The sequence below is a fragment of the Heteronotia binoei genome, chromosome 13 (genome assembly GCF_032191835.1).
Source record: "Heteronotia binoei isolate CCM8104 ecotype False Entrance Well chromosome 13, APGP_CSIRO_Hbin_v1, whole genome shotgun sequence".
Taxonomy (NCBI): Eukaryota; Metazoa; Chordata; class Lepidosauria; order Squamata; family Gekkonidae; genus Heteronotia; species Heteronotia binoei.
This window is the reverse complement of record NC_083235.1, coordinates 22,368,982-22,392,349: the sequence shown is the minus strand read 5'-3', so window position 1 is coordinate 22,392,349 and position 23,368 is coordinate 22,368,982. Positions and strand designations below refer to the sequence as shown.

At 44.6% G+C, this 23,368-nt stretch overlaps 1 protein-coding gene across 2 annotated transcripts in view; it reads right to left on the bottom strand.

The window, feature by feature from the left end:
• PPP1R1A (protein phosphatase 1 regulatory inhibitor subunit 1A) overlaps positions 1-23,368 on the bottom strand; it is a 126,705-nt gene that overhangs the window by 44,328 nt on the left and 59,009 nt on the right. For both annotated transcript variants that reach the window (XM_060252293.1, XM_060252294.1), the window contains exon 2: positions 8,501-8,561. In XM_060252293.1, the coding sequence (XP_060108276.1) occupies positions 8,501-8,561 (61 nt within the window). The remainder of the gene's footprint in view (positions 1-8,500; positions 8,562-23,368) is intronic.

Sequence of the window (23,368 nt, the reverse complement as noted above, 5' to 3'; positions counted from 1 at the left end):
TGTCCCACCCAAAGCTGCATGCTCAGTGGAAGAGGATGCCTATCCCAGAGGTGGCCAATGGTAGCTCTCCAGATATTTTTTGCCTACAACTCCCATCAGCCCCAGTCAGCATGGCCAATGGCTGGGCTGATGAGAGTTGTAGGCAAAAAACATCTGGAGAGCTACTGTTGGCCACCCCTGGCCTATTCCAGATAGAAGGAGTGTACCATTCTTCTGCCAAGGGTATACTTGCTGCTTTTCTAGAAATGCTGATGTTTTTTCATATACAATTTTATATAGGCTTGATTTTTTTTTACTGGAATTCTGTGCAGAGTCACATCGAAGAGCCATTTTTCAAAATGATGAGACCGATTAAAATGTGGAATTCACTGCTCGAAGGTGTAGTGATGGCCACAAGAATAAACAGTTTTAAAAGAGGATTCATGGAGGATACGTCCGTCAGTGGCTTCAAGCCATGGTGACTGAGGGGAACCTCCAGTTTGGTGTAGTGATTGAGTGTGAAGACTCTTATCTGGGAGAACATGGTTTAATTCCTCACTCCTTCACTTGCACCTGCTAGAATGGGCTTGGGTCAGCCATAGCTCCCACAGAAAGGGCAGCTTCCTCCCCTTGAAAGGGCAGCTTCTGGGAGAGCTCTTTCAGTCCCAACCCACCTCACAGGGTGCCTGTTGCAGGGGAGGAAGATAAAAGAGATTGTGAGCCGCTCCGAGTGGCAGGATATAAATCCAGTATCTTCTTCCACATTCAGACGCGACAAACCTCTGAATCCCAGAGCCAGGAGGAAACATCAGAAGAAAGTCAGCCTCTCTGCCCTGTTGTCAGCTCTCCAGAGGAACTGGATAGCCACTGTGTGAGACAGCATGCTGGACTAGATGGACCATTGGTCTGATCCAGCAGAGGTTATGTTCTTAAACCCTAGTCAGTGGGCTGAAAAAAATGATTCGTCTGGGAAAGAAATTTCACCTGGTTTCCAACTAAAGCAGTACGTCCCACTCCCAAATAGAAATCTGCAGCCAGAAGAACTGGCTAATTCAAATTATTGTGCACAACTCAGCACCCTGACAATTCCTGGTCCTTTTAAGACTGCCAAGTTACAGTGCTGCAGCAATTACTCAAGCAAAGCCGTCACAGTCCTCCTGTTCATGCAACTTTTAGAGCCGCAGGAAACCCCCAATGTCCAGACTTGGCAACTTACGCTCTTTTGGCTGTCTAGCTACAATCCCCAGCCCGGTGCTACAGCTCTGTCCTTTCAATTACACTGCCTGGGATTTTCTGCATTTTTGGTTCCTACTCAGGAAGGCTGAGCACCGAAGAATAGATGCTTTCAAACTGTGGTGCTGGAGAAGACTCATGGACATTATATCGAACTTACCTTGCTTGATGTTATCACGGGACATGTTATCATGGACATGATAACGAACTTAGCTTGCTTGACTCCCTCAATCAGAAACAAGGTGAGCTCCTAATAATTCACCTCATTGAACTTGTCGGAAATCACGTTGAATAGTTTTGAATTTATGCAGTAACCACTTATTCTACAGGGATGAGTTATTTTTCCTTTGGTCCTTGCTTTTCTGGTTGTCTGCCTCTGAAATACTGGTTGTGATCACCAGTTTTGATTTTTTTTTTTAAATTGTCCATATTACACCATTACACTGTTTCCACCTTTAGCCAATATTCATTGCACCATGGACTAACAGCCAGGGGTGGAATTTCAGCAGAAGCTCCTTTGCATATTAGGCCACCCCCCGCCCAGATGTAGCAAATCCTCCAAGAGCTTACAAAAAAGAGCCTTGAAAGCTCTTAGAGGATTGGCTACATCAGGGATGTGTGGCCTAATATGCAAAGGAGCTCCTGCTAGAATTCCACCCCTGCTAACAGCCATAATATGCTCAAACGGAACCAAAAATAAAATTACAAAGGTATACTTCCACTAGCATCAGTAAAGGAACGGTGAAGCAAGTTAAGGATTGATTGTCATGAGCAGGCACTGAAGACCACAGAAACATCTAAATAGTAAGTCTCAATTCAGTTTTAACTATGTGCCTTTTGGCAGACTGTGGGTGTGGAGGAGGAAAAGAACTACTCTGAAAAAGCCCTGTGGCCTGTGATCTATAGCAATCCTGTTTACATATACCAGGTAAGTCTACTTGTGCTGGCTTTTTTTTAAAAAAAGCTTGAACTGATTAGTGCTATTATCCCATGACAACAGAAATATCACCTAATGCTAGTAATAGCATAATGGTGTAATAGCACCAATTACTATTCTTTTTTTAAAAGGGTGACTGCGACAAGGAGCAGGCAGAGGTTAACAGCCAGCACTCTACTTTCCAAAACGTTCAAGAAAGCAATATAATCACACAGATCTAAGCAACTCATGGAACAATCAGTTCCCTGTTCATGATCAACAAGCAGGGTGCGTGCTGAACCGGTAGATCCTTAAAGCTCTCCATCCATCAGTAACAGAATTCTCTTGCTGTACACAGGGGTACATCGGGGTGTGTGGCTTAATATGAAAAGGAGCTTCTGCTAGAATTCCACCCCTGGCCTAAGCCATGCTGAAGACTTTTAATAAGGCAGAATACAAATGCAAAAGTAAGCTAGTTCATCAACAGACCCTAAGCCTAACTAAACTGTGTCTTCTTGGGTCCCTGCTGCATGGCCCCCTTTCTAGCCTCCCCTGTCTGGCCCCTTCTTTTCTGACAATAGAACAAACATTGCCGGACCCTAGCCCTTGCTTGAGATCCTGCAGTCCTATTTCCTTCTTGGCTCCTCATTCCCTGGTGCAAACCAACCCCTGGACATCAAGGATTCAGCCCTACTTTCAACGTTGTCCACAGTTTCCTATCCTTCTTCCCCTAAGCACCGCAGAGCTTAAACCCTTTTTACCACAATGCCCTCCACCTCCTTTGTATGTTTCTTCAAACCTCTTTCACATCCTCCTTCCAAGGTCCTCTTTTCTTGAGAAATGTACCCCCTTCCTTCAGCTTCCCTATCCAGTAGAGCTTCTGTACCTCTTTCGACCACTTCCTACTCTCAACCGGTGTTCCCTCTGAGTTGAGTTAGTGTGAGCTGGCTCATAGCTTTTTAGCCTCCGGCTCACAAATTTTTGTCTTGGCTCAGGAGAAATGGCCCCAGAGCAAACTAAAATTTATGCAGCAGCTCACAACTTTAATGCCAGTAGCTCAAAGAGCAGAGTTTTTCCTCATAAGACTCCACAGCTTAGAGCAGGGGTGTCGAACTCATTTGTTATGCGGACCGGATCTGACGTAAACGAGAACCTTGTCAGGCCGGGCCATGATGGGCTGGGCCATATCTGCACCTATTTAAGATTAGACAGCAGTGATATAAACTTTATAAAGGACGCAAACAAACACAATTAAACATTTTTTTAAAAAAATTAAAACATTAACACTCATTTGTCTTAAAGGAGCTTTCTTTGTATTTCTCCCATGAGATCCAGGGAACTGGGCAAAGGAAGCTATGGCTCTTTCCTGCCTTCCCCAGGGGACCAGGAAGGGAAGGAGCCTTAGTCAATAGAAGGAAGAGAGGCTTGGCTCAGTAGCTTCTGCTGTGTGATTGAGAAAGCCTGGCAAAGCAAGCTCTTCCCCCCCTTCATCCCCAAGGGAGGAGCCTCAGCCAATGAAGAAAACAGAAGTTTTCCTCTGTAGCTCCTGTGATTGAGCAAGCCTTGCAGAACAAGCTGTTACACAGAAGGAAGCAAGAGAGAGGGAGAAGGAAGCAGATGATAGCCAATTGCTCAGGGGCCTGATTAGTCCCCTGGGCCAGATGTTTGACACCCCTGGCTTCGAGGGAATATTGCTCTCAACCCTTCTTATTCTGAAGAACTGACAGTGGTCCCTTCCCTCACAGAAGTTGGGCTTCGTTTCCTGAAGACCTGGAATGTTTATGCCCATTCCGTGCCATGACATTTGCTTACAGCCAGACATTTTGAAGGCTATGTTGCCACAAGGACAATGAACTACAGATGAAAATGTTCCAATCTGGGCATCATTTCTTCCCAACCCAGTCTTGGGATGAGTAGACAAAGCAACCTCTGGAACGTCAAAATTATATTTCCCACCAGAAGCAAGCATTCATAAAAACGTTTCTTGGATAATGCTGTAGGCCTCCCACTCTGGGGCTTCAGAATTTTGGAAATGAGGCATACAAACATGCTGTGTCATCTGGAGCATTTTTTTCCTGTACCACGGAGGGACTCATTTATATTTGATTGGCCAGGAAATGTTGCTTTTAAGCCTGTTGTGCTCAGCAGAATGTCACTCTTTATTTATCAGCATGCTGGAGAGAGCTGGAATCCTGAACGGGAACCATCCGGATTGGGCCAGGAAACTGACTTAGTTCAAAGACTTAGCTGTCCTTGGGCAAAGGGGCACCGGCCCGTTCCAAGCACCAGCAAGGATCTACACCCACTGCAGCTTGGCAGAGAACCGTGTTTTGTGGGTCAGCACCCCAAAGTGGGTCACGAAGTCTCTGAAAGTGGGTCACAGGCCAGTGGTCACGAAGTCTCTGAAAGTGGGTCACATTAGGTCTTCCCTAATGGCTGCCTCCATCCTTTCCATTGTTCTCTTCTGTATTTTGGAAACCGAGATCTGGCCCTGGAAACAGTATTTTCCACGGCATACATTAGTGCAGGGGTGGCCAATGGTAGCTCTCCAGATGTTTTTTGCCTACAACTCCCATCCGCTCCAGCCAGCATGGCCAATGGCTGGGGCTGATGGGAGTTGTAGGCAAAAAACATCTGGAGAGCTACCATTGGCCACCCCTGCATTAGTGGGTATTTTTTTCTTCACTGCATATACATGTTGATCACTGCACCAGACAGGGATCTCCATGCCAACTAGTATTTGATGAGAGCAGCTTTGACTCTCCAAAGCAGAGGTAGCCAAACTGTGGTTCGGGAGCCACATGTGGCTCTTTCACACATATTTGTGGCTCTCGAAGCCCCCACTGCCCTGTTGGCCAGCTTGGAGAAGGCATTTGTCTCTGTAAATCACTTCTCCAAGCCAAGCCAGCTGCTTTCTTTCCACCTCTCCCTCCCCATCTATTTTCCTTCCTTCCTCCCTCCCTCCCTCCCTTCCTTCCTTCCTTCCTGCTCTCAAGCATTTGACATTCATGTCTTTCAGCTCTCAAACATCTGACATTTATTCCACATGACTCTCACATTAAGCAAGTTTGGTCACCCCTGCTCCAAAGCTTATATCCCTCAAAATCTTGCTGGTATCTAAGGTCTTACTGGACTTGCACCTTGGTGATAAAGTGACCTATGAACAGGTCTTACAAGCCCAGGCATAAAGTTTGGGAGCTTGCTCTTTCTGAAAATCCTATATATTTCTACATGTGAAGCCTAGTTCTCAGATTCTCCTTAAAAGAGATCTCAGAGACCAGCAGTTAACACCAGGGACCTTGATTTGCTGCCAGGATTAGGTCTGAACTTCCTTGCCAGCCCCTGACTCTGGGCATTTGCTAAATCAACAATCCGTCACAACAACTTCCTAGAAATTCAGACAGGCAAGAAAGCAGAGACACACGAGGGCAGACACACGGTCAATTATGCAGCCTGCAAAAAAGAAAAGAAAAAAGCTGACACACTGTGATTGTCAAGTTTTGTGCAGACCATCTGCATTTGTGGGAGCCTGACAGGAAAAGAAAATGAAGACGGCTGCAAGGATAATGTGGCAGAACATGCAGGGCACTAGGCAAACTAGGTGACTGCCTAGGGCACTAGTCTTCTGGGGATGAAGAATTGGCCGCCCCCCCATGTGACTCAGTAACGTTATCAGTGCAGAGGAGGGTGCCAGAAGTTAGCCTTGCCTAGGGTGCCAGGCAGAACATGCCTGTTCTGGTTACAGGTCCCATTCCATCCTGCTTCCCCTAGGAATTTCTCTACACCTAGAGGGGGGGGGGCTTTTCATTCACTCTTAGGGTAGCTCACTGTCACCAACAGACCTTTTGCCAGAACTACCCACTGAGAGGGTCAGGACTCCCAGCTTCCCTTCCAAGTTCTGAGACTTTGCCCCTGTGTCTTCTGCTGCCCAAAACCTGGTCACCATGAGAACAATTTACCACCTTGCACATGCCCTTGGAGCAGGAGTGGCCAAACTGTGGCTTGGAAGCAACGTATGGCTCTTTCACACATACTGTGTGGCTCTTGAAGCCCACACCACCCCGTCAGCCAGCTTGGAGAATGCATTTGAAGCTAAAGTTGCTTTCTTTCCACTTCTCCCTCCCTCCTCCTCCACCCACCCACCCACCTTCCTCCCTCCCTCCCTCCCTTCTTACAGCTCTCAAACATCTGATGCTCAAGTCTTTTGGTCTCAAACATCTGATGTTTATTCTATGTGGCTCTTATGTTAAGCAAGTTTGGTCATCCCTGCCCTGAAGGAATACCTGCCTAACAACTGCCTGCAGTCCCCCGGTGCACCTTTTAAAATAGCGCGTCCAAGATGGTGCAGGTCTATGTGGTACAGAGAACTATTACCAGCATCAAAAGTTATAAAGTGTTTATTAAAAAGAAAATGTTCCCAAGCATACTTTTAGCACAGCACCAGACTGAGTGAGGGATACAAAAGAAATAGGTAAACTGCAAATCCTCTGTCCCTCTCTCCATACATGCCTTATCAGATGTTTAAATATAGGAAAGACCCCTTTTACTTAGGTAGTTACAAATCCCTACAAAGGACTCATTACCTTGAAGCTCTATCCAGCTCTGTAGGTCAGCACTTGGTCAAAAATGGCTGCCTTCGCAGAGGAGAGGTCTGCGTCCTCTCATGGACTCAGCATCCCAGGTAAAGAGAGCCCTTTCCTGTTGCAAGGAAGTTTTTATCATATTTCTTTCTTCACCCAGTGACCTGGTCAGGCCAGATGAAGGAAGCTTTTCCTCGAAATCTCCAGAAGTCTCCAAAAGACTATCTAGCATTTCATTCCTCCAGACCTCTGTTCCCTGCTACAAGAAGGGGGGAGAAGGGGGAAGCTTGGCCATCTCATTGTCTCTAGCTAGACCTATTAACATTTCTTGAGAGGTAGCTAAGGTGAGCCTGGAAAGCCATTAATGGACTTGCTCCTTCCCAGCCTGTTCTCTGCCCGGGGGTGGGGGTGGGGGGGTGGGAATCAAAATGCACAGTTGCTCATCTCAAACCTCCCAGGAGAAAATGCATTTCTTCACTGATGACAAAAACTCTCTGGTTATCTTTCTCAATAATGGGATGTTTTGTGACCAGTCTTTATTCGGTTCAACCAAAATTTCCCCCTATTTTGTTTTGGGATGATCAGATTTAAGGGATTCTCATGCTTCATTGTTTACTTTCTGAAATTAACTGGCCGATCTGGTATTAGGAGATAATCTCTATATTGGAAGGTGTGCTTTGTAGGTAGGTGTAACTAACTTAGGAATCTCCTTGCCCTCTCCCCAGCTTTCCCAACACAGTTCTGAATTCGACTCTTCAGTCTTATGCCCTGCAACATCTCATGAGAGAAGAATGTAGGCACAGTAATTAAATCAACAAGCGACTTGTACTATGATCATAAGCAAATCCCTTCTCCCTGGAGAACTGTTGGTGTGACACATTGCAGATACAGTACGGCCTCTTCTAAGGCTTCTTTTATGCACGCTTCCTTGTGATAATTACTGCACAAGTCAATTGGAAACAGGAGGAGAATTATTGGAATTAACAGCTCAGCTCTGTTTTACATTTAGCACGCAGTTAAGGCCCATGCAATTCCTCATTTTGCAGTCTGCTAAATAACTTCTCCAAAGTCGCACAATCTTTCCAGGTGCCATGCAGTACAATTCCTGCCACTGGTTGAAAGTACCACCATTCATACAGCTTTTTAATGTGACATCACCATGACATCAATGGACCCCCCCTTATGACATCATTGGGTTCCAGCCTCTCTTAGAGGGGACCCCCCTTCTATGACATCTACCCAGGTACAAGTGATTACAATGGATTTCACAGTCAAACATTGAGGTCTTGTGCCCACCTCAGACAGCTATTTTGATTAAAAACCTGATCTATGGGAGGTCTTCCCTCCCCTGCTGAGATCTGTGAACACTGCAAACAATGAGCTTTTTTTAAAAAAAATCCCATAGATGTGCACTTCTTTGGCCTCAAATTTCAGGGATTCCAGAAACACACGCACATGTTTGCTAGAAAAATCAGAAAGATTACAACTTCTTCCAAACTTGCTTTGTGTGTGCTGTAAAGCATACAGCTTCATTTCCCCCCAGCATGCAAAGAGTTAACTCTGATGGGGTTTCTATTGCCTTCCCCAGTCTTTTTGGTGGAACAGGGAGAGGTGTTCTCTCCTTACTCCTGGGTCCTCAAACTGCTGCCAAAATTCTCCAGGATTTGGAACAAAACTATGGAAGTAAGCTTCAAACTAATAATGAGAGAGAAGGGAGAATTTGCACATCCCACCTGCAGACTAAACATGAGAGCCTAGTTTGTGTTCCAGTTACATGCCTGGCTGGTCTCACCTGGTGAGGACTGGTCACTGCTCAGGACCAAGGTAGCAGGGGTCGGGCGGCGTCTTCGGATCTAGGAGGGGGAAAGAAAAGGGGGGAAGAAATTAGATCCTCTTTGCAAAATCTGTCCAGAGAGTTGAACACAAACCAGAATTTCTTGCTCTTCTCTACTTATAAGTTATTACTATATTTTTAAAATTTATTTTGTTCCTTTTCTTTCTTTTACTATTTTCTCTTTCTCCTCTCTCTTCCTTTACCTTCATTTATTTTTACTGTGCTAGTTGTGGATCACACCTAATAGTAATTACCTAATAGTAATTTTTTGAATAACCTGCATAGTACGTACAGACTATTTTTAGGCAGTTAGGGAATTCATACCAATGCCATTTTAATATTTTTTAATAATAATGTAGGTTTATCAGAATTGACTGTATCTTGAATTAAGGAATTATTGCCTTAATTTTAACCTTGTATTCATCCTGACCTCTCTCCTTGAATAGGGAATGGTTAGCATGTCTAGATACATCTATATAGCTTAAAACCTTTCCTTGATATTTTATCTATGTATGTAAGCATTTGTGCTTGTTTATAACTTGTTTCCATAAGATTATTTAATTGCATACACATATTAATATTGACATTTACTTGTTTACTTCAAAATTAATAAAAAATATAAAATTATCAGAGAGTTGAACGCAACAGATGCAAGAGGCAGGCCAGACCCGCCCAACAGACTGGTGGGAAGTGAATGACTCAGGGTGCAATTTCTCCCATAGATCTGTTTCACGTGTTGGCCAAGGATTCAGTGGGCAACAATGGCACTGCCACCACAACCACCCACAGGAAGCCCTAGCTGCTTATGCCACTTGGAGGAAATACAAACGCTGGGAGAAAAGTAGGGCATAAATGAAGGGTTTTATTTTTTTTCAAATCCTCAAAAGCATCTGAAGTTTCACGCAAAGAATTTACAGTTCTTTTTTTAAATTACCATTTTGGAATCTTAGGATCAGAAGAACCGCAGCCCTAAAAAGTACCAGCTGGAAACAACTACTGATTCTTAAGAAAAGGGGGAGGGAGGGAGGATCTAGACCAGGGGTGGGGAACAGTGGCTCTCCAGATGTTTCCCCCCTACAACTCCCATCAGTCCCAGCCAGCATGGCCAATGGCTGGGGCTGATGGGAGTTGTAGGCAAAAAACATCCGGAGAGCCACTGTTCCCCACCCCTGATCTAGACGAGGTTGTAGAGGTTGAGGGTTTAGAGCAGGGGTGACCAAACTTGCTTAATGTAAGAGCCACAAAGAATAAACATCAGATGTTTGAGAGCCTCAAGACATGAACGTCAGATGTTTGAGAGCCACTAGACAGGCAGGCAAGCAGGCAAATAGAAAGGAGAGGGAGAGAAAGGTGGAAATAAAGCAACTTTAACTTTAAATGCATTCTCCAAGCTCCCTGCGTTGGCTGGCTTGGCTTGGAGAATGGATTTAAAGAGAGAAATACTTTCTCCAAACTGGCCAGTGGGGTAGCGGGGGCTTCAAGAGCCATGCAATATGTGTGAAAGAGCCACGTGTGGCTCCTGAGCCAGTTTGGCCACCTCTGGTTTAGAGGAAAAGGGCATTCTAGGCAAGCCAAAGGACCACCTTTCTTGTGAATATCCATATTGAGACTGCTGGACTAGTAGATGGGAGATCTGGGTTTGAATCTCCACTTGTGCCACGGAAACTCACTGGACGACCCTGGGCCAGTCATACACTCTCAGTCTAACCTACCTCAGAGTGGTGCTGTGAGGATAAAATGGATACTGCTTTGGGTTCTGATTAGGGGAAAAGGCAGGGTACAAATGAAGTGGATAAATATGAGGCCCTCTGTTTCTGTAACTTTTCCAAAATTTGGCCATTTGGTGATGGGGCAATCTCTTGGTTTTGTTTTTTTTTTAAATAATTTTTATTAAGATAAATTCCAAGTACATCATTATAAAACAGTTAGAAAAAATAAAAAAATTATACAGAATTATATGTATATATAATGTATATATTTGGCCGACTGCATAAAAGAGTGTGGAGCAACAAGCATCTGAAAAAAGGCACAAAGATTAATGTTTACAAAGCGGTTGTGATGACAACCCTCATCTACGGCTCCGAATCGTGGGTTTTATACCGTCATCACCTGCGACTCCTTGAGCGCTTTCATCAGCGCTGCCTTCGCACTATCCTCAACATCCACTGGAGTGACTTTGTGACCAACACTGAAGTCCTCAAGCGGGCGGAGGTTACAAGCATCGAGGCACTGCTGTTGAAGATGCAGCTGCACTGGGCAGGGCATATTTCCAGGATGGAAAACCACCGCCTTCCCAAGATTGCCCTGTATGGCGAACTTTCCACCGGCCATCGAAATAGAGGGGCACCAAAGAAGAGGTACAAGGACTCCTTGAAGATATCCCTTGGTACCTGCTGCATCAACCATCACCAGTGGTCTGACCTAGCCTCAGATCGCAAAGCATGGAGGCGCACCATCCACCAGGCTGTCTCTTCCTTTGAGAACGCACGCATAGCTGGTCTTGAGGACAAAAGGAGATTGAGGAAGAATCGCACTGCTACAGCACCAACCCCAAATCAGACTTTTCCCTGCAGCCACTGTGACCGGACCTGCCTGTCCCGCATTGGTCTTGTCAGCCACCAGCGAGCCTGCAGTAGACGTGGACTACTGCACCTTTCTTAAATTTTCGTTCGCGAAGTCAGGCCGAGAGATTTGTCTGTATATCAATCGGCGTGGGGGGCAATCTTTATTAAATTTTTTTTAAAACCCTGCCTTTTCACCATACAAGGAATTTAGGACATCATGCATAGTCTCCCCCTCCTTCATGTGCTCCTCACAAAAACCCTTCAAGACAGGCAGAGAAAGAGAGAGAATGACTGGTCCTGTGTCTTCCAGTGAACACAGGGAACAGAGATTTAATTTCAATATTCCCAACTCTCTGACGGCTACACCACATTGGTTCCTTCCTCGGAGTTTGTGGCCCAGCAGTCGGCAATTGCCTTTCTGTGGATTACACTGTCACAAATTGCTCAATAACAATCATCTAACCGTTAAAAACCCCCAAATCAGTCTTATACGACTGTGGTTTAATCCATTATACACACAAACCCTGAGGGCATACTTCCACCGAGAACTTAATAAGGTTAATTAGAAACTGTACTTGGGCGAGAATTTGTTTAGCAACAGGGACGGCATCACTAGCTGGCGTGGCTGGGCCATAACCAAGCCCTTGAACATTATAGCCCCCCCGCCCCCCAGGCAAGGATTCCCTCTGCCCCTCGATGAAGCTACTGAGACCCAACCAAAATGTAAAAACACCTCGTGTTCCTTTGCTGTCTCCATAACTCTCCAAAGGAACCACACAGTCCCTCCCTCAGTGGCTCTGGCTGACCAGACCAGTGGAGGGGGAGCCACCACCAATCACAGATATTACAGAGAAAAGAGAGTTTCCTCACAGAAAGCTCACCCGACCACTCCAAACCAGGGGATCCCCTGCCTCTAACTGGCAGTTTATTAACAACATTGAAGATTTATTGGTTCCAGAAGAGGCTGTCTTGATCACAGCAGATCAATCACTCTATACAATTATACCACATGAAGACGCAAGGCTGGTGGTTGAAGAAACTTTGGAGTTGAGGGAAATTAAAAAGCCACCTACATATTTCCTTATGGAACTGCTAGACATAATCCTGGATAAGAATTATTTTCAATATAGAGATTCTTTTTCTTTGCAAGTGTCTGGGGTAGCTATGGGGTCAAGTTGTGCCCTTAGCATAGCAAATCTCTTTATGAACAAACTTGAGATGGGAAAATTTTCCAATGAAAACTGCAATCCTCTTTTGAAAGAGATAATTTTTACACCAGATTTATAGGTGATTGCTTCTTTGTGATAAGCCACACAAAATATGTGGCAGAGCTCATGAACTGGATGACAACAATGCATGACAAGGTGGAATTTACTTACCAGGAAAGCACTAATGATGTACCTTTTTTAGATACAGTTGTGTACAAAACTACTGAGAATAAGCTGGCAACTAAAACCTACAGAAAGCCAACAGATAGGAATGCTTTTTTACAGTATTCATCGTTCCATCCACGTGCTTTGAAAAAGAATATACCATATGGTCAGTTTGTAAGGTTGAGAAGAAATGTCTGATTATCTTGAGGATAGTGATAAGTTGGCATCTCATTTTGTTGTTAGAGGCTATCCAGAAAAGGATGTTAGGATGGCTAGAAAAAGGGCTGCTAATCTCGATAGAACACAGTTACTAAAACAGAATCCCAGGATGAGAAATACTAGATTACAATGGGGACTAGAATTTAGCAGACTGTCTAGCAGAATTTGTAATGTGGTGAGGAAGCATTGGCACATTGTAAGTGATATTGGAGGTTGTGAAATGCCACCACAAATAGGATTGTGTCGCACTTATTTCATTAGGGATAAATTGGTAAAATCTAGAGAATACCAATCGGTCAATCATACTCTTAAAGGGCACTTTGCTTGTAAAAGGTGTACAATTTGTCATTTATCTATGAATGTCAAAGAGTATTATTTTGCTGAAAAGACTAGACCATTTGTTCTAAATCATTACTCTACATGTGCTACCCACTGTGTTGTGTATTTGATCGTCTTTGGGTGGGGCCTAAGATATGTTGGCAGCACTACTCAAGCCCTTAGAGTACATATTCTGGAACACAGGAGCAGACTTAGCAACCATGTGATTGAAGCTCCTATGGTCAGCCATTTTATGCAAAAGAATCATGACTGTGAAGATTTTTGTTTTTTCACCTTATACAAATATGAACAAACAGATAGAAATGAAGACGTCCACAAGATCCTGCTGCAAAAAGAGGCATACTGGATACACCAGTTGAATTGCATTTCTCCATATGGACTGGATATGACCAATGATTTGACATGTTTTTTATGAATGGTCTTCTTTATAATGTTATGAGTGCTGTGCATAATTTGCCTGTATAAATTATGGGATTTGATATTCTTTGTATGGAATATTGTGTATGTTGTATCTGCTGTGATATAGTTTGTGGTGTTTGTGTCCTTTAGCATGTTGCATTAGAAATATGATACTTTACCTTTAAGAGGTTTGTGTAATGGCAGCTGTAAATGAGATGCTTGCCTTTTTAAACGTTAGTTGCACCTAGGCTTCCCAATCCCCCCGCTTTTCCGGGAGGCTCCTGGGTTCCCAGCTTCATCCCCCGGTCTCCAGAAATCAGGAAGCGGGGGGTGGGGGGGTGGAGGGGGGGGGAGAACATACCTGAAGCGTTCATGTTGGTGTAGAGCTCCTGAGTCCTGAGCAGTTTGTAAAATTTCTGCCCCTTTAAGGCTGGGCAGGAAGGAGGAAACAGGAAGGGCTTCGGAGAACGGCCCCGCCCTTTCTTTGCTTTCGTTTTCAGAGCAGGCAGAGGGAAGAAGACCAAGTGCGGTAAGTGTTTGTTTGTGTGTGTGAGAGAGGGAGGGGGCAGGGAGGGGGGAATTCCCTGGTATGGAGGCCCTCCCCCTTCCTTTAGAAAGCGTGGGGGGGGGAGGGAAATGTCTACTAGGCACTCTATTATTCCCTATGGAGAACAATTCCCATAGGGAATAATAGGGAATTGATCTGTGGGTATTGAGGGCTCTGGGGGGGCTATTTTTTGAGGTAGAGGCACCAAATTTTTAGTATAGCATCTAGTGCCTCTCCCCAAAATACCCCCCAAGTTTCAAAACGATTGGACCAGAGGGTCCAATTCTATGAGCCCCAAAAGATGGTGCCCCTATCCTTAATTATTTCCTATGGAAGAAAGGCATTTAAAAAGGTGAGCTGTCCCTTTAAATGTGATGGCCAGAACTCCCTTGGATTTCAATTATGCTTGTCACATCCTTGTTCCTGGCTCCACCCCCAAGGTCTCCTGGCTCCACCCCCAAAGTCTCCTGGCTCCGCCCCCAAAGTCCCCAGATTTTTCTTTAATTGGACTTGGCAACCCTAGTTGCACCATTAGGGTGCGCAAGAAGCCACATACTGAGCTGCAGCCGATGTGAAATTGCTGCTGGAGATGCTCTGCGTCCTTCTTTTTTGAAAATTGTGTAAAGAATCTATATAATTCAATCAATATGTTATAATTCAATCAATATGTAAGTATGATATATTTTTTTCACTGGAAGAGGGTTGGTGGTGTCTGAATGTCCTGATATTTTTGCATAATATTTTCTTTTGTTAGTATTCCCAGGTCTGATGAAGACTGGAAAGAAACAAGTACTTAATCGATTGGCTTGTCACCACACCACTTTGGGACTTGAATATACATGTTTTGGACATTTGGACTGATTTCTATATATTTCTTAGTAAATTGGTCACCAGCTTGCATTTTTTGTTATGTTATCCATTACAGGGACCTCTCCCAGATTGTATTCTAACTGGCAGTTGGCATCTCTAACTGACTTTCTCGACAGGGCCGACTGGGCCAAAAAATGAGAGTTAAAGATAAGTTCCAGTCTTGGCCAGGTCCTGGATACAGTAACTGGTTCATCTGAAGACACAGACTGTCATCTGTGCCGCTGCCAGTCTGAGAAGACAATACTGACTTTGATGGACCAAAGGTCTGATTCTGTATAAGGCAGCTTCATATGTTCATCCATGGTCTTTTAGTAGGGGTGACAACCTCCAGGTGTGGCCAGGAGATCTCCTGGAATTACAGCCTCCAGACTATAGAGATCAGTTTCCTTGGTGAAAATGGCTGCTTTGAAGGGTGGATTCTGTGGCATTATGCCCTGAAGTCCCTCCCCTCTCCAAACACTGCCCTCTCCACCCTCCATCCCCAAACCTTAATGAAGTTCCCACCCTGAAGCTGCAAACAGGCCAAAGGTCAAAAGTCTGACAGCTGGCACCCAAGGGCTCACACATCTGGCCATACCCAGCTCTTACACCTGTAGATAGGAGAGAAACCATAAAACACACACACAGCTGAAGTTAGTATGGTTTAATGGTCAGTGTCAGGCTACAAGTTGGGGTGCATTCACACTACACTAAATAATGTGTTTTGCAACTGGATTTTTACTGTGTAAGAATAGCAAAAATCCAGTTGCAAAATGGATTAGTTAGTGTAGTGTGAATGCACTCTTGGTTCAAATCCCCACTCTTTCATGGCAGCTGACTGGGGTGACCTTGGGCCAACCTAACCTACTTGAGAGGGATGTTATGAAAATAAAATGAAGGACAGAAGAACAATGTAATCAGCTTTGGGTATCCACTGTTGTGAAAGGCAGGTATAAATATAATAAAAAGGTGTGTCGCTGGCAAGATGGTTCCTGAAGAGAGGGAATGTCTACTGAGTAGTGTAAAGCCTAGGAAACGGCTCTATCCTGAAACGTCTAGACACCCGCTTGTCTTTGGACGTCCCTTTGATCCCCAGGTATGGCAAACTGCCTCACACCCAGAGATATCTTTCCCTGTGGTCTTCAAACACCACATGAAACAAAAGTCTCCAAATTGGGGGCAGCCAGTTCAGGCCCACCTCTCTTTCCCTCAGCGTTTAGCGCCACAGAACAGAGCAGGTGGCTCCCTGCTGTATGTGGAAAGCAGTGGCTGGCAGCTGCCGTCTGCCGGGTGAAAAGCAAAGGCTGAGGAAAATGGCAGCCAACGCACCCTGCCGGTTATCACCGACTGAATCGCTTGCTGCAGCTTTCCCCTGAAGGGAATTTCTAGGACTGCCAGGAGGCACGAATTACACAATACCCTTTCAGGGCCAGCCCACGCTGCATACAAAGATGTGCCAGAGGCTTAACTACTGAGCCAGGCAGCCTCTCTCAAATTAGTCTTTGCCATTTGAATTTTCTCCGCTGCCAGTTCTCTCTCAGTAGCTAGAACCAGACAAGTAGAAAGGAATATTCTGGAAGGCTGCCTAGGCCACTAAATTAGCAACTTCTCTTCAAGTTGCTAATACCCATAAATAATCATCTTTCCATATCTGAGTTCCAGTAGCACCTGAGAGACTAACAAGATTTTTGGAGTATGAACTTTTCAAGAATCAAAGTTCCCTTCATTAGCTGGACTCAGATCTGGCAAAGTGTTCTTTAAATAGGGTTGCCAGCCTCCAGGTGGGGCCTGGAGATCTCCTGCTTTTACAACTGGCAGATCAGCTCCCCTGGAGAAAAATGGCTGCTTTGAAGGGTGGGTTCTATGGCATTGTACCATGTTGAGGCCCCTCCCCTCCCCAAACCACCCTCTCCCAGATCCACCCCCAAAGTCTCCAGGTATTTTCCAACACAGACCTGGCAGCCACAACTGCAGACCAGCATGGCTCCCCTCTGGAAACTCCTTTCCAGAGAAAGAGGTTTCCAGTTGCACTGTTAGCAGCTCAGAGCACCCTGCAGTGTGGTATAGTGGTTAGAGTGTCTGACTATGACTGGGCAGGCCCAAGTTCAAATCCCTGCTTACCACAAAACTTACTGGGTCACCTCGGGCCAGTTACTCTCTTTCAGTTTAACCTACCTCACAGGATTGTTGTGAGGATAAAATGGGAGAGGAAAAGCTCATCTTCAGATCTTTGCAAGAAAGGCAAGTTAAAAAAAAACCTGAATAAGAACTGCTCATGGGTGGATTCCATTTTGTGCTGCTGAATAATTCCTTTCCCTTTAATAATAAAGAGCCAGGGGTTCTTTTCCCTGGGGGAATGCACCAGAACAGAGTTTTCCCTTTTGTGGAAACAAAATTTTTTAAAAAAAGGTCTAAAAATTCATGGGGGCACCAGGAGACCATGACAGTCTTTCATCCAAAAAAGTAGGTTAAAATATAATTGATTCAATGCCATCATTCAGCATTAGGCACCAAAAGCAAGACCTGAAAAAGAACTGAGGAAGCTGGTGACATGTCTAAATTTTGGAAACTCATAGCGCATGGAAATAATATTGTTTCAATGAATCCCATGCATTTCTCCTTCACTTCCCTTTTGAGAGTTCTGGCACCTCTTTTTCCAGAAAAAACAAACCAAACCATGTGCGACCGACATATAGCAACCCATCAAGGAGTTTTTAAGATGAGAAAAGAACAGAGGTGGCTTGCCATTGCCTTTCTCTGCATCGCAACCCTGGACTTGGTGGTTGACACAGGAGAAACTGTTCAAGAGAAACTGAGACAGGAGTCCCACACAGCACTTCAAGCAGTGCTCTATTCCCTATAAAAATCTTCTCTTGGGTAAAGAACTGGCTGAAATTACAAGGCTTTTATTGAGCAGGAATGCAGCTATGGCTGGCTTGGTGTCGGGGCTGTGGTCTAATATGCAAATGAGTTCCCACTGGGATTTTCTTACAAAGAAGCCCTGCACAAAACAATGGTGATGCCAAGGGTGTGGCCTAATATGCAAATGAGTTCCTGCTGGGCTTTTTCAACAAAAAGGAGGCTTTTAAACAGAGGCTTGATGGCCATCTGACAGTACGCTGATTCTGTGAACTTAGGCAGATTATGAGAGGGAGGGCAGGAAGGATTGCATCAGTGCTTGGTTCTCATGGCCTTTTCTTACATCCTTAGGGAAATGCTGGTTGCCACTTCTGGGGGTCAAACAGCAATTTTTCTTCAGGCTAGTTTAACCAGGGATCCAGGAAAGGTTGTTGTTGGGTTTTTTGCCATCTACTGGGCATGAAGCAGATGTTATTGTATTTGTGAGTTTTCTGCACTGTACAGGGGGTTGGACTAGATGACCCTGGAGGTCCCTTCCAACTCCATATGATTCTAAGATCCTGCAGTGTGTCTACTCAGAAGCAGTTCTCCTTCAGCCAAGATCCTGCTTCACCCTGTAATTATTCTTTTTGTTCCTCTGTACTCTTCTGACACTTTTGAATAGATGGTTCATTAACAGCTCTTGTTCCATGGTTAGACTTTACATTCTGGTTTTTTCTTTACTTGGCAGCAGGCCAAAGCCAGCGGTCATAATGTTGTTGATGATCATAATCATACAATTATGAAACATCAATCATAAAAGAGATTAATGGGTTCAGCTAACTAGAAAGCACAAAACAATATTTAAGCCTCTCTCCCTTCCCTTGGGAAACAAGAGCTGATAATTTATGATTGATGTACAAACAGCTAAGAAAACACTGGCTTGATGAGGAAACAAAGTTTTACATTAAACTGGAAGGAGGCAGAAGAGAGGACATTTTTAGAGAAACGGCAGCCTTTGGAAGATTTGCTGGTGCTGTGGCAGTCCATGCAGGATAGCCTGCATTTCAAGTTGGAGCAGTTCATGGCTTTTCAAGTTGGAGCGGTCCCACAGTTTAGTGGCAGAACATCTGCTTTGCATGCAGAAGGTCTCAAGTTCAACCCCCAGCATTTCCAATTAAAAGGGACCAGGTAGCAGGTGATATGGGAGGGATGGCAGCATGATATAGCCCAAGGGTGGCGAAACTGTGCCTCAGGAGCTCCATATGGCTCTTTCACACAAATTGTGCGGCTCTTGAAGCCCTCACTGTCCTGTTGGCCAACTTAGAGAAGGCATTTATCTCCTTAAATCACTTCTCCAAGCCAACCAGCAGCTTGAAGAATGCATTTAAAGTTGCTTGCTTTCTTTCTTTCCCTCCCTCTTCCCCATCTATTTCCTTCCTTCCTTCCCTCCCTCCTGATGTTAAGTCTATGGGTGTTTTTACACTGACAGTTTGTGACTCTCTATCACCGCATTGAAAACTCACCTTTTACATTACCTAACGTTCTCACAACTGTTTTGCATTGTTGCTGCCCGAAGCATCTACATTAGTTTCAATGAGATGGGTTTTGGAGCTGCTTCTGCACCATTTTTCTCCACACTAGTTTTGATCTGGTCTTTTCTCTACAAGCGTTTCAAACTTGTATTGTAGACTCCTCCAAAAGCTTCTTTTCGCTTAAATAGCGGCACCGTGGCGCAGTGTGGTAAAGCAGCAGTATCGCAGTACTGTGACCTGAACTCTCTGCTCACGACCTGAGTTCTATCCCAGTGAAAGCTGGTTCAGGCAGTCGGCCCAAGGTTGACTCAGCCTTATATCCTTCTGAGGTCGGTAAAATGAGTACCCAGCTTGCCGGGGGGGGGGGGGGAGTGTAAAAGACTGGGCAAAGCAATGGCACACCACCCCATAAAAAGTCTGCCGTGAAAACGTGAAAGCAACGTCACCCCAGAGTCGGAAACGACTGGTGCTTGCACAGGGGACCTTTCCTTTCCTTTCTCTACAGGCATTTCAAACTTGTACTGCAGAAGTTTTCATGCATTTTAAAAGACTCCTCCAAAAGCCATCACAAGGTGCAGTAATTTGCATGAGAACTGACAGCACTTGAAATTTTTACATATCATTGCTTGCCTCATCTAGTAATTTAAATTTGTATTGTTTCTGCAGTGTTGACATGATTTCTAAGCAATCATATACATTTAACTAAGCACTGGTATTCCGGCTGCCCTCTGGTCAGAGACACCTCCTCCCCCCCAAATTGAAACGCTTAAATGTAAAAAGAAAATAATTAAAGCGGAACAGTGGCAGGCGATTTGAAGACTCTAAAACTCTGGATCAAACTGAATGTAAAAACATCCTATGGCTCTTAAGTGAAGCAAGTTTGGTCACCCCGGTGCAGCCCAATCACATCAGATCTCAGAAGCAATGCAGGGTCTGTACTTAGATAGGAGACTACCAAGGAAGACTCTGCAGAGGAAGGCAACAGCAAACCACCTCTGCTTCATACTTCCCTTGAAAGCCCCTTGCTGGGGTTGCCATAAGTTGGTTGTGACTTGACAGTCAGCACTTATGTATGTAGTAGGTGACATGAAAGACCTTTGCCTGAGACTCTGGAGTGCCGCTGCCAGTCAAAGGAGATAAGACTGACTTTGATAGACCAAAGATCTGATTCAGTACCTCTATTCACATGTTACAGTGAATGCATGCATCTGTTTGTGAGAAAGTGCCAACACATGTTCACTTTATGAATGAAACCAGGGCCCAGTACCTGGATAAATAAATATCACACATTCATCTGCACATGTGTTGACTGTAACATGAACATTACTCAATGTGCACACAAAGAACAATGAACTTTGCATGGATTATACATGCATTTGTTGTAGCTTGTGAACGGGGCTGGTATAAAGTAATTTTGTACGTACAAAGGAATGCAATGGGATAGGTCACCTGGGCTGTTCCACATCAACAGTTTCCCATGTTTCAGCCACTCAACTGGCACATTTTTAAATGTTTCCACATGACATCATCTAATATTTGTGCACAGACAGCTAACAGCCTGTTTGTTCCATGCACACAAAATCTGCTTTATTTTAAACCAATAAAAATGTCTTTGGATGGACCGTATCAGCACAGTTTCTTGTATCTGAAGCGGAAACAGCACACTGCAGCGAAGAGCTAGTCAATTGCTTGTTAATTACTCATTTCATTTTCTGATGACCTCAGGGGTCCAGTCCCTAGCAACAATTAGCACTACTGAAGAAAATTGCCTGTCTTTTAGACAGAGCAGAGGGGATATCCAAATACGATTTTTTTTTTTAAAAAAAAGCATTGTTAAAGGTATTGGAGGACATTAATCCAAAGGGTTGTCATAAGTCAGAAGAGACCTGAGGGCACTTAACATGTGACAAAGGTATTGCTTTGCTCCTGTCCAGTGTTACTCATGCTTTTTTTTTTTTTTAGATAAGACAATCACCCACAACTCAGCATGCACATTTAGGGAGGGAGGAAGAGATTGTTGAAGGTGTTTGCAAATACCTGGAGGTTTCTAAAAGAGTTTTTCTAAAGGCATTGTGTTATTTGTGTGATATGCTGAGGGTCATAGCTGGGGGGGTGGCCTTTAATACATATTAGGTGTGAGGGAAACCACTGCTAAAAATGAAGTGAAAATCGATTAGTCTGGGCTGTCTGGTATTTCCATTGCAAGAGTGATTTCCCACAGAATTGTATCAGCAACCAGACTACCCCAGAAAATCATCCTGGTGTGGAAGCAGCCCTGGATTGTCTGTAGAAACTGAGTGATAATTCCATGGAAATTCCAGACAGAATTGCTAGTGTGGAACCATCCACATACACACACATTAAGCTGCTTCATACTGAATCAGATCATCTGTCCAACAAGGTCAGTATTGTCTAAGACTGGTAGAGGCTGGGGTCTCAGACTGAGGTCTTTCACACCACTTACTACCTGGTCCTTTTAACTAGAGACGTCAGGGATTGGTCCTTTTAACTGGAGATGTCAGGGATTGGCTCTTCCACTAAGGCACAGCCCCTCCTAATCCATGTGAAGCTGTTCAAAGAAGAGGTTGCAACTCAATGCTACAGCCTCTACTTTGCATGCAGAATGTCTCAGTTTCAGCCCCCAGAAACTTCAGCTAAAAGGAACAGATACTAGGGGAAGTGGAAGACCTTTACCTGAGACCCTGGAGAACTGCTGCCTTCCTGAGTAGACAAAACTGACCATGGTGGGCCAATGGTCTGATTCAATATAAGACAGTTTCATGTGTTCCTGAAGATAGAGCGTCTGGGACACAGCTTTAGTTGGGAAGGCCACAAGCATACTCAAGTAACACCCTTAAGAGTTACCACACAGGCCAGACTGAGAAGAAGTAAAGACAGAAGAGTTACCAACAGTCTTATTTATAACAGAAACATAACTTGCACTATGCCTTACTACATCTCTACTAGAGCTGCGAAGCTCCCGGGCCAGGTGGGGGTTCTCCCGTTTTGGGGGTCCCCACTCACCAGCCAGCAGTGGGCTGGTGGGGGATCCTTGCCCAATGTTGCTTATGTGATGACATCACTCACTTGGAAGTGATGTCATCATGTGGCGACATTGCACACCTGCCCCTCTGGGCGTTTCCAAGAAAACTCTATGGTTTTCTTGGACGCTCTAGCAATTTGGGAGGAAAATTCTATGGTTGTGCATGGGGGGGGGGAAGTCACCCAGCAGAGGCCACGGGGTATTTGGCAACCGTAATCTCTATTGTGTTTCTAGGTAACAATAAAAGTAAGGGGTTCTTAGAGCCCAAACTGGATTTATCTGGTCATGGGACATGCAAAGTAGAATCTCTTTCTATGGCATAAATTCTGGTCAATGAACTAGTGTCAACCTGGCAAATTGTATCAGTAGTATGTAGCTGGCTCTTGTGATGAAATTATGCAGGATGATGCAGCCAATTAGTATGTGTGTATGCTAGCATGTGCCAATGTGTCATCAAGGCTATATAAAGTACTGCCCACCCTGAAAGGAGGTACAGCAGCTTGGTATTGCAGGCTTTGGCTTAGCTCTACTCTCCATTTATTGCAATAAACTCCACCCCCCCTTCTTCCTCCATTGGTCTATTGGTCAAGAAGACTTACAGCACAGATTTGTGTAACAAGTGTAAGGGAATGATGGGCAAACAGGGGGCTTTTTTGGTGGAAAAAGCTCAGCAGGAACTTATATGCATATTAGACCACACACCCTGATGTCACCATTGTTTCACACAGGACTTTTTAATAGGAAAATCCCAGCAGGAACTCATTTGCATATTAGGACACACCCTCTGACACCAAGCCAGCCAGAACTTTGTTCCAGTACATTCCTGCTCACAAAAAGCTCTGGTCAGACATATATAGATTTTTTTCTATTGCCCTCTTTCTCACTACCACCATTTCATGTCTTCACACACAAACTCATTCACACTCATTTTGAAGTCAGCACCCCCTGTGACCCCCTCTTTTTTTAATCCAATGCCTGCACACTCAAGGGACAATGACAACCTTCCCCAATTTATCACATTCTGTTTTGCAATGGGGAAAACGCAGGTGACAAACAGCTAGAGGTTGCAAGCATGAAGCCTGTGTTATTTTTAGGGCTTTCCACTGAATAAAGGATGTTT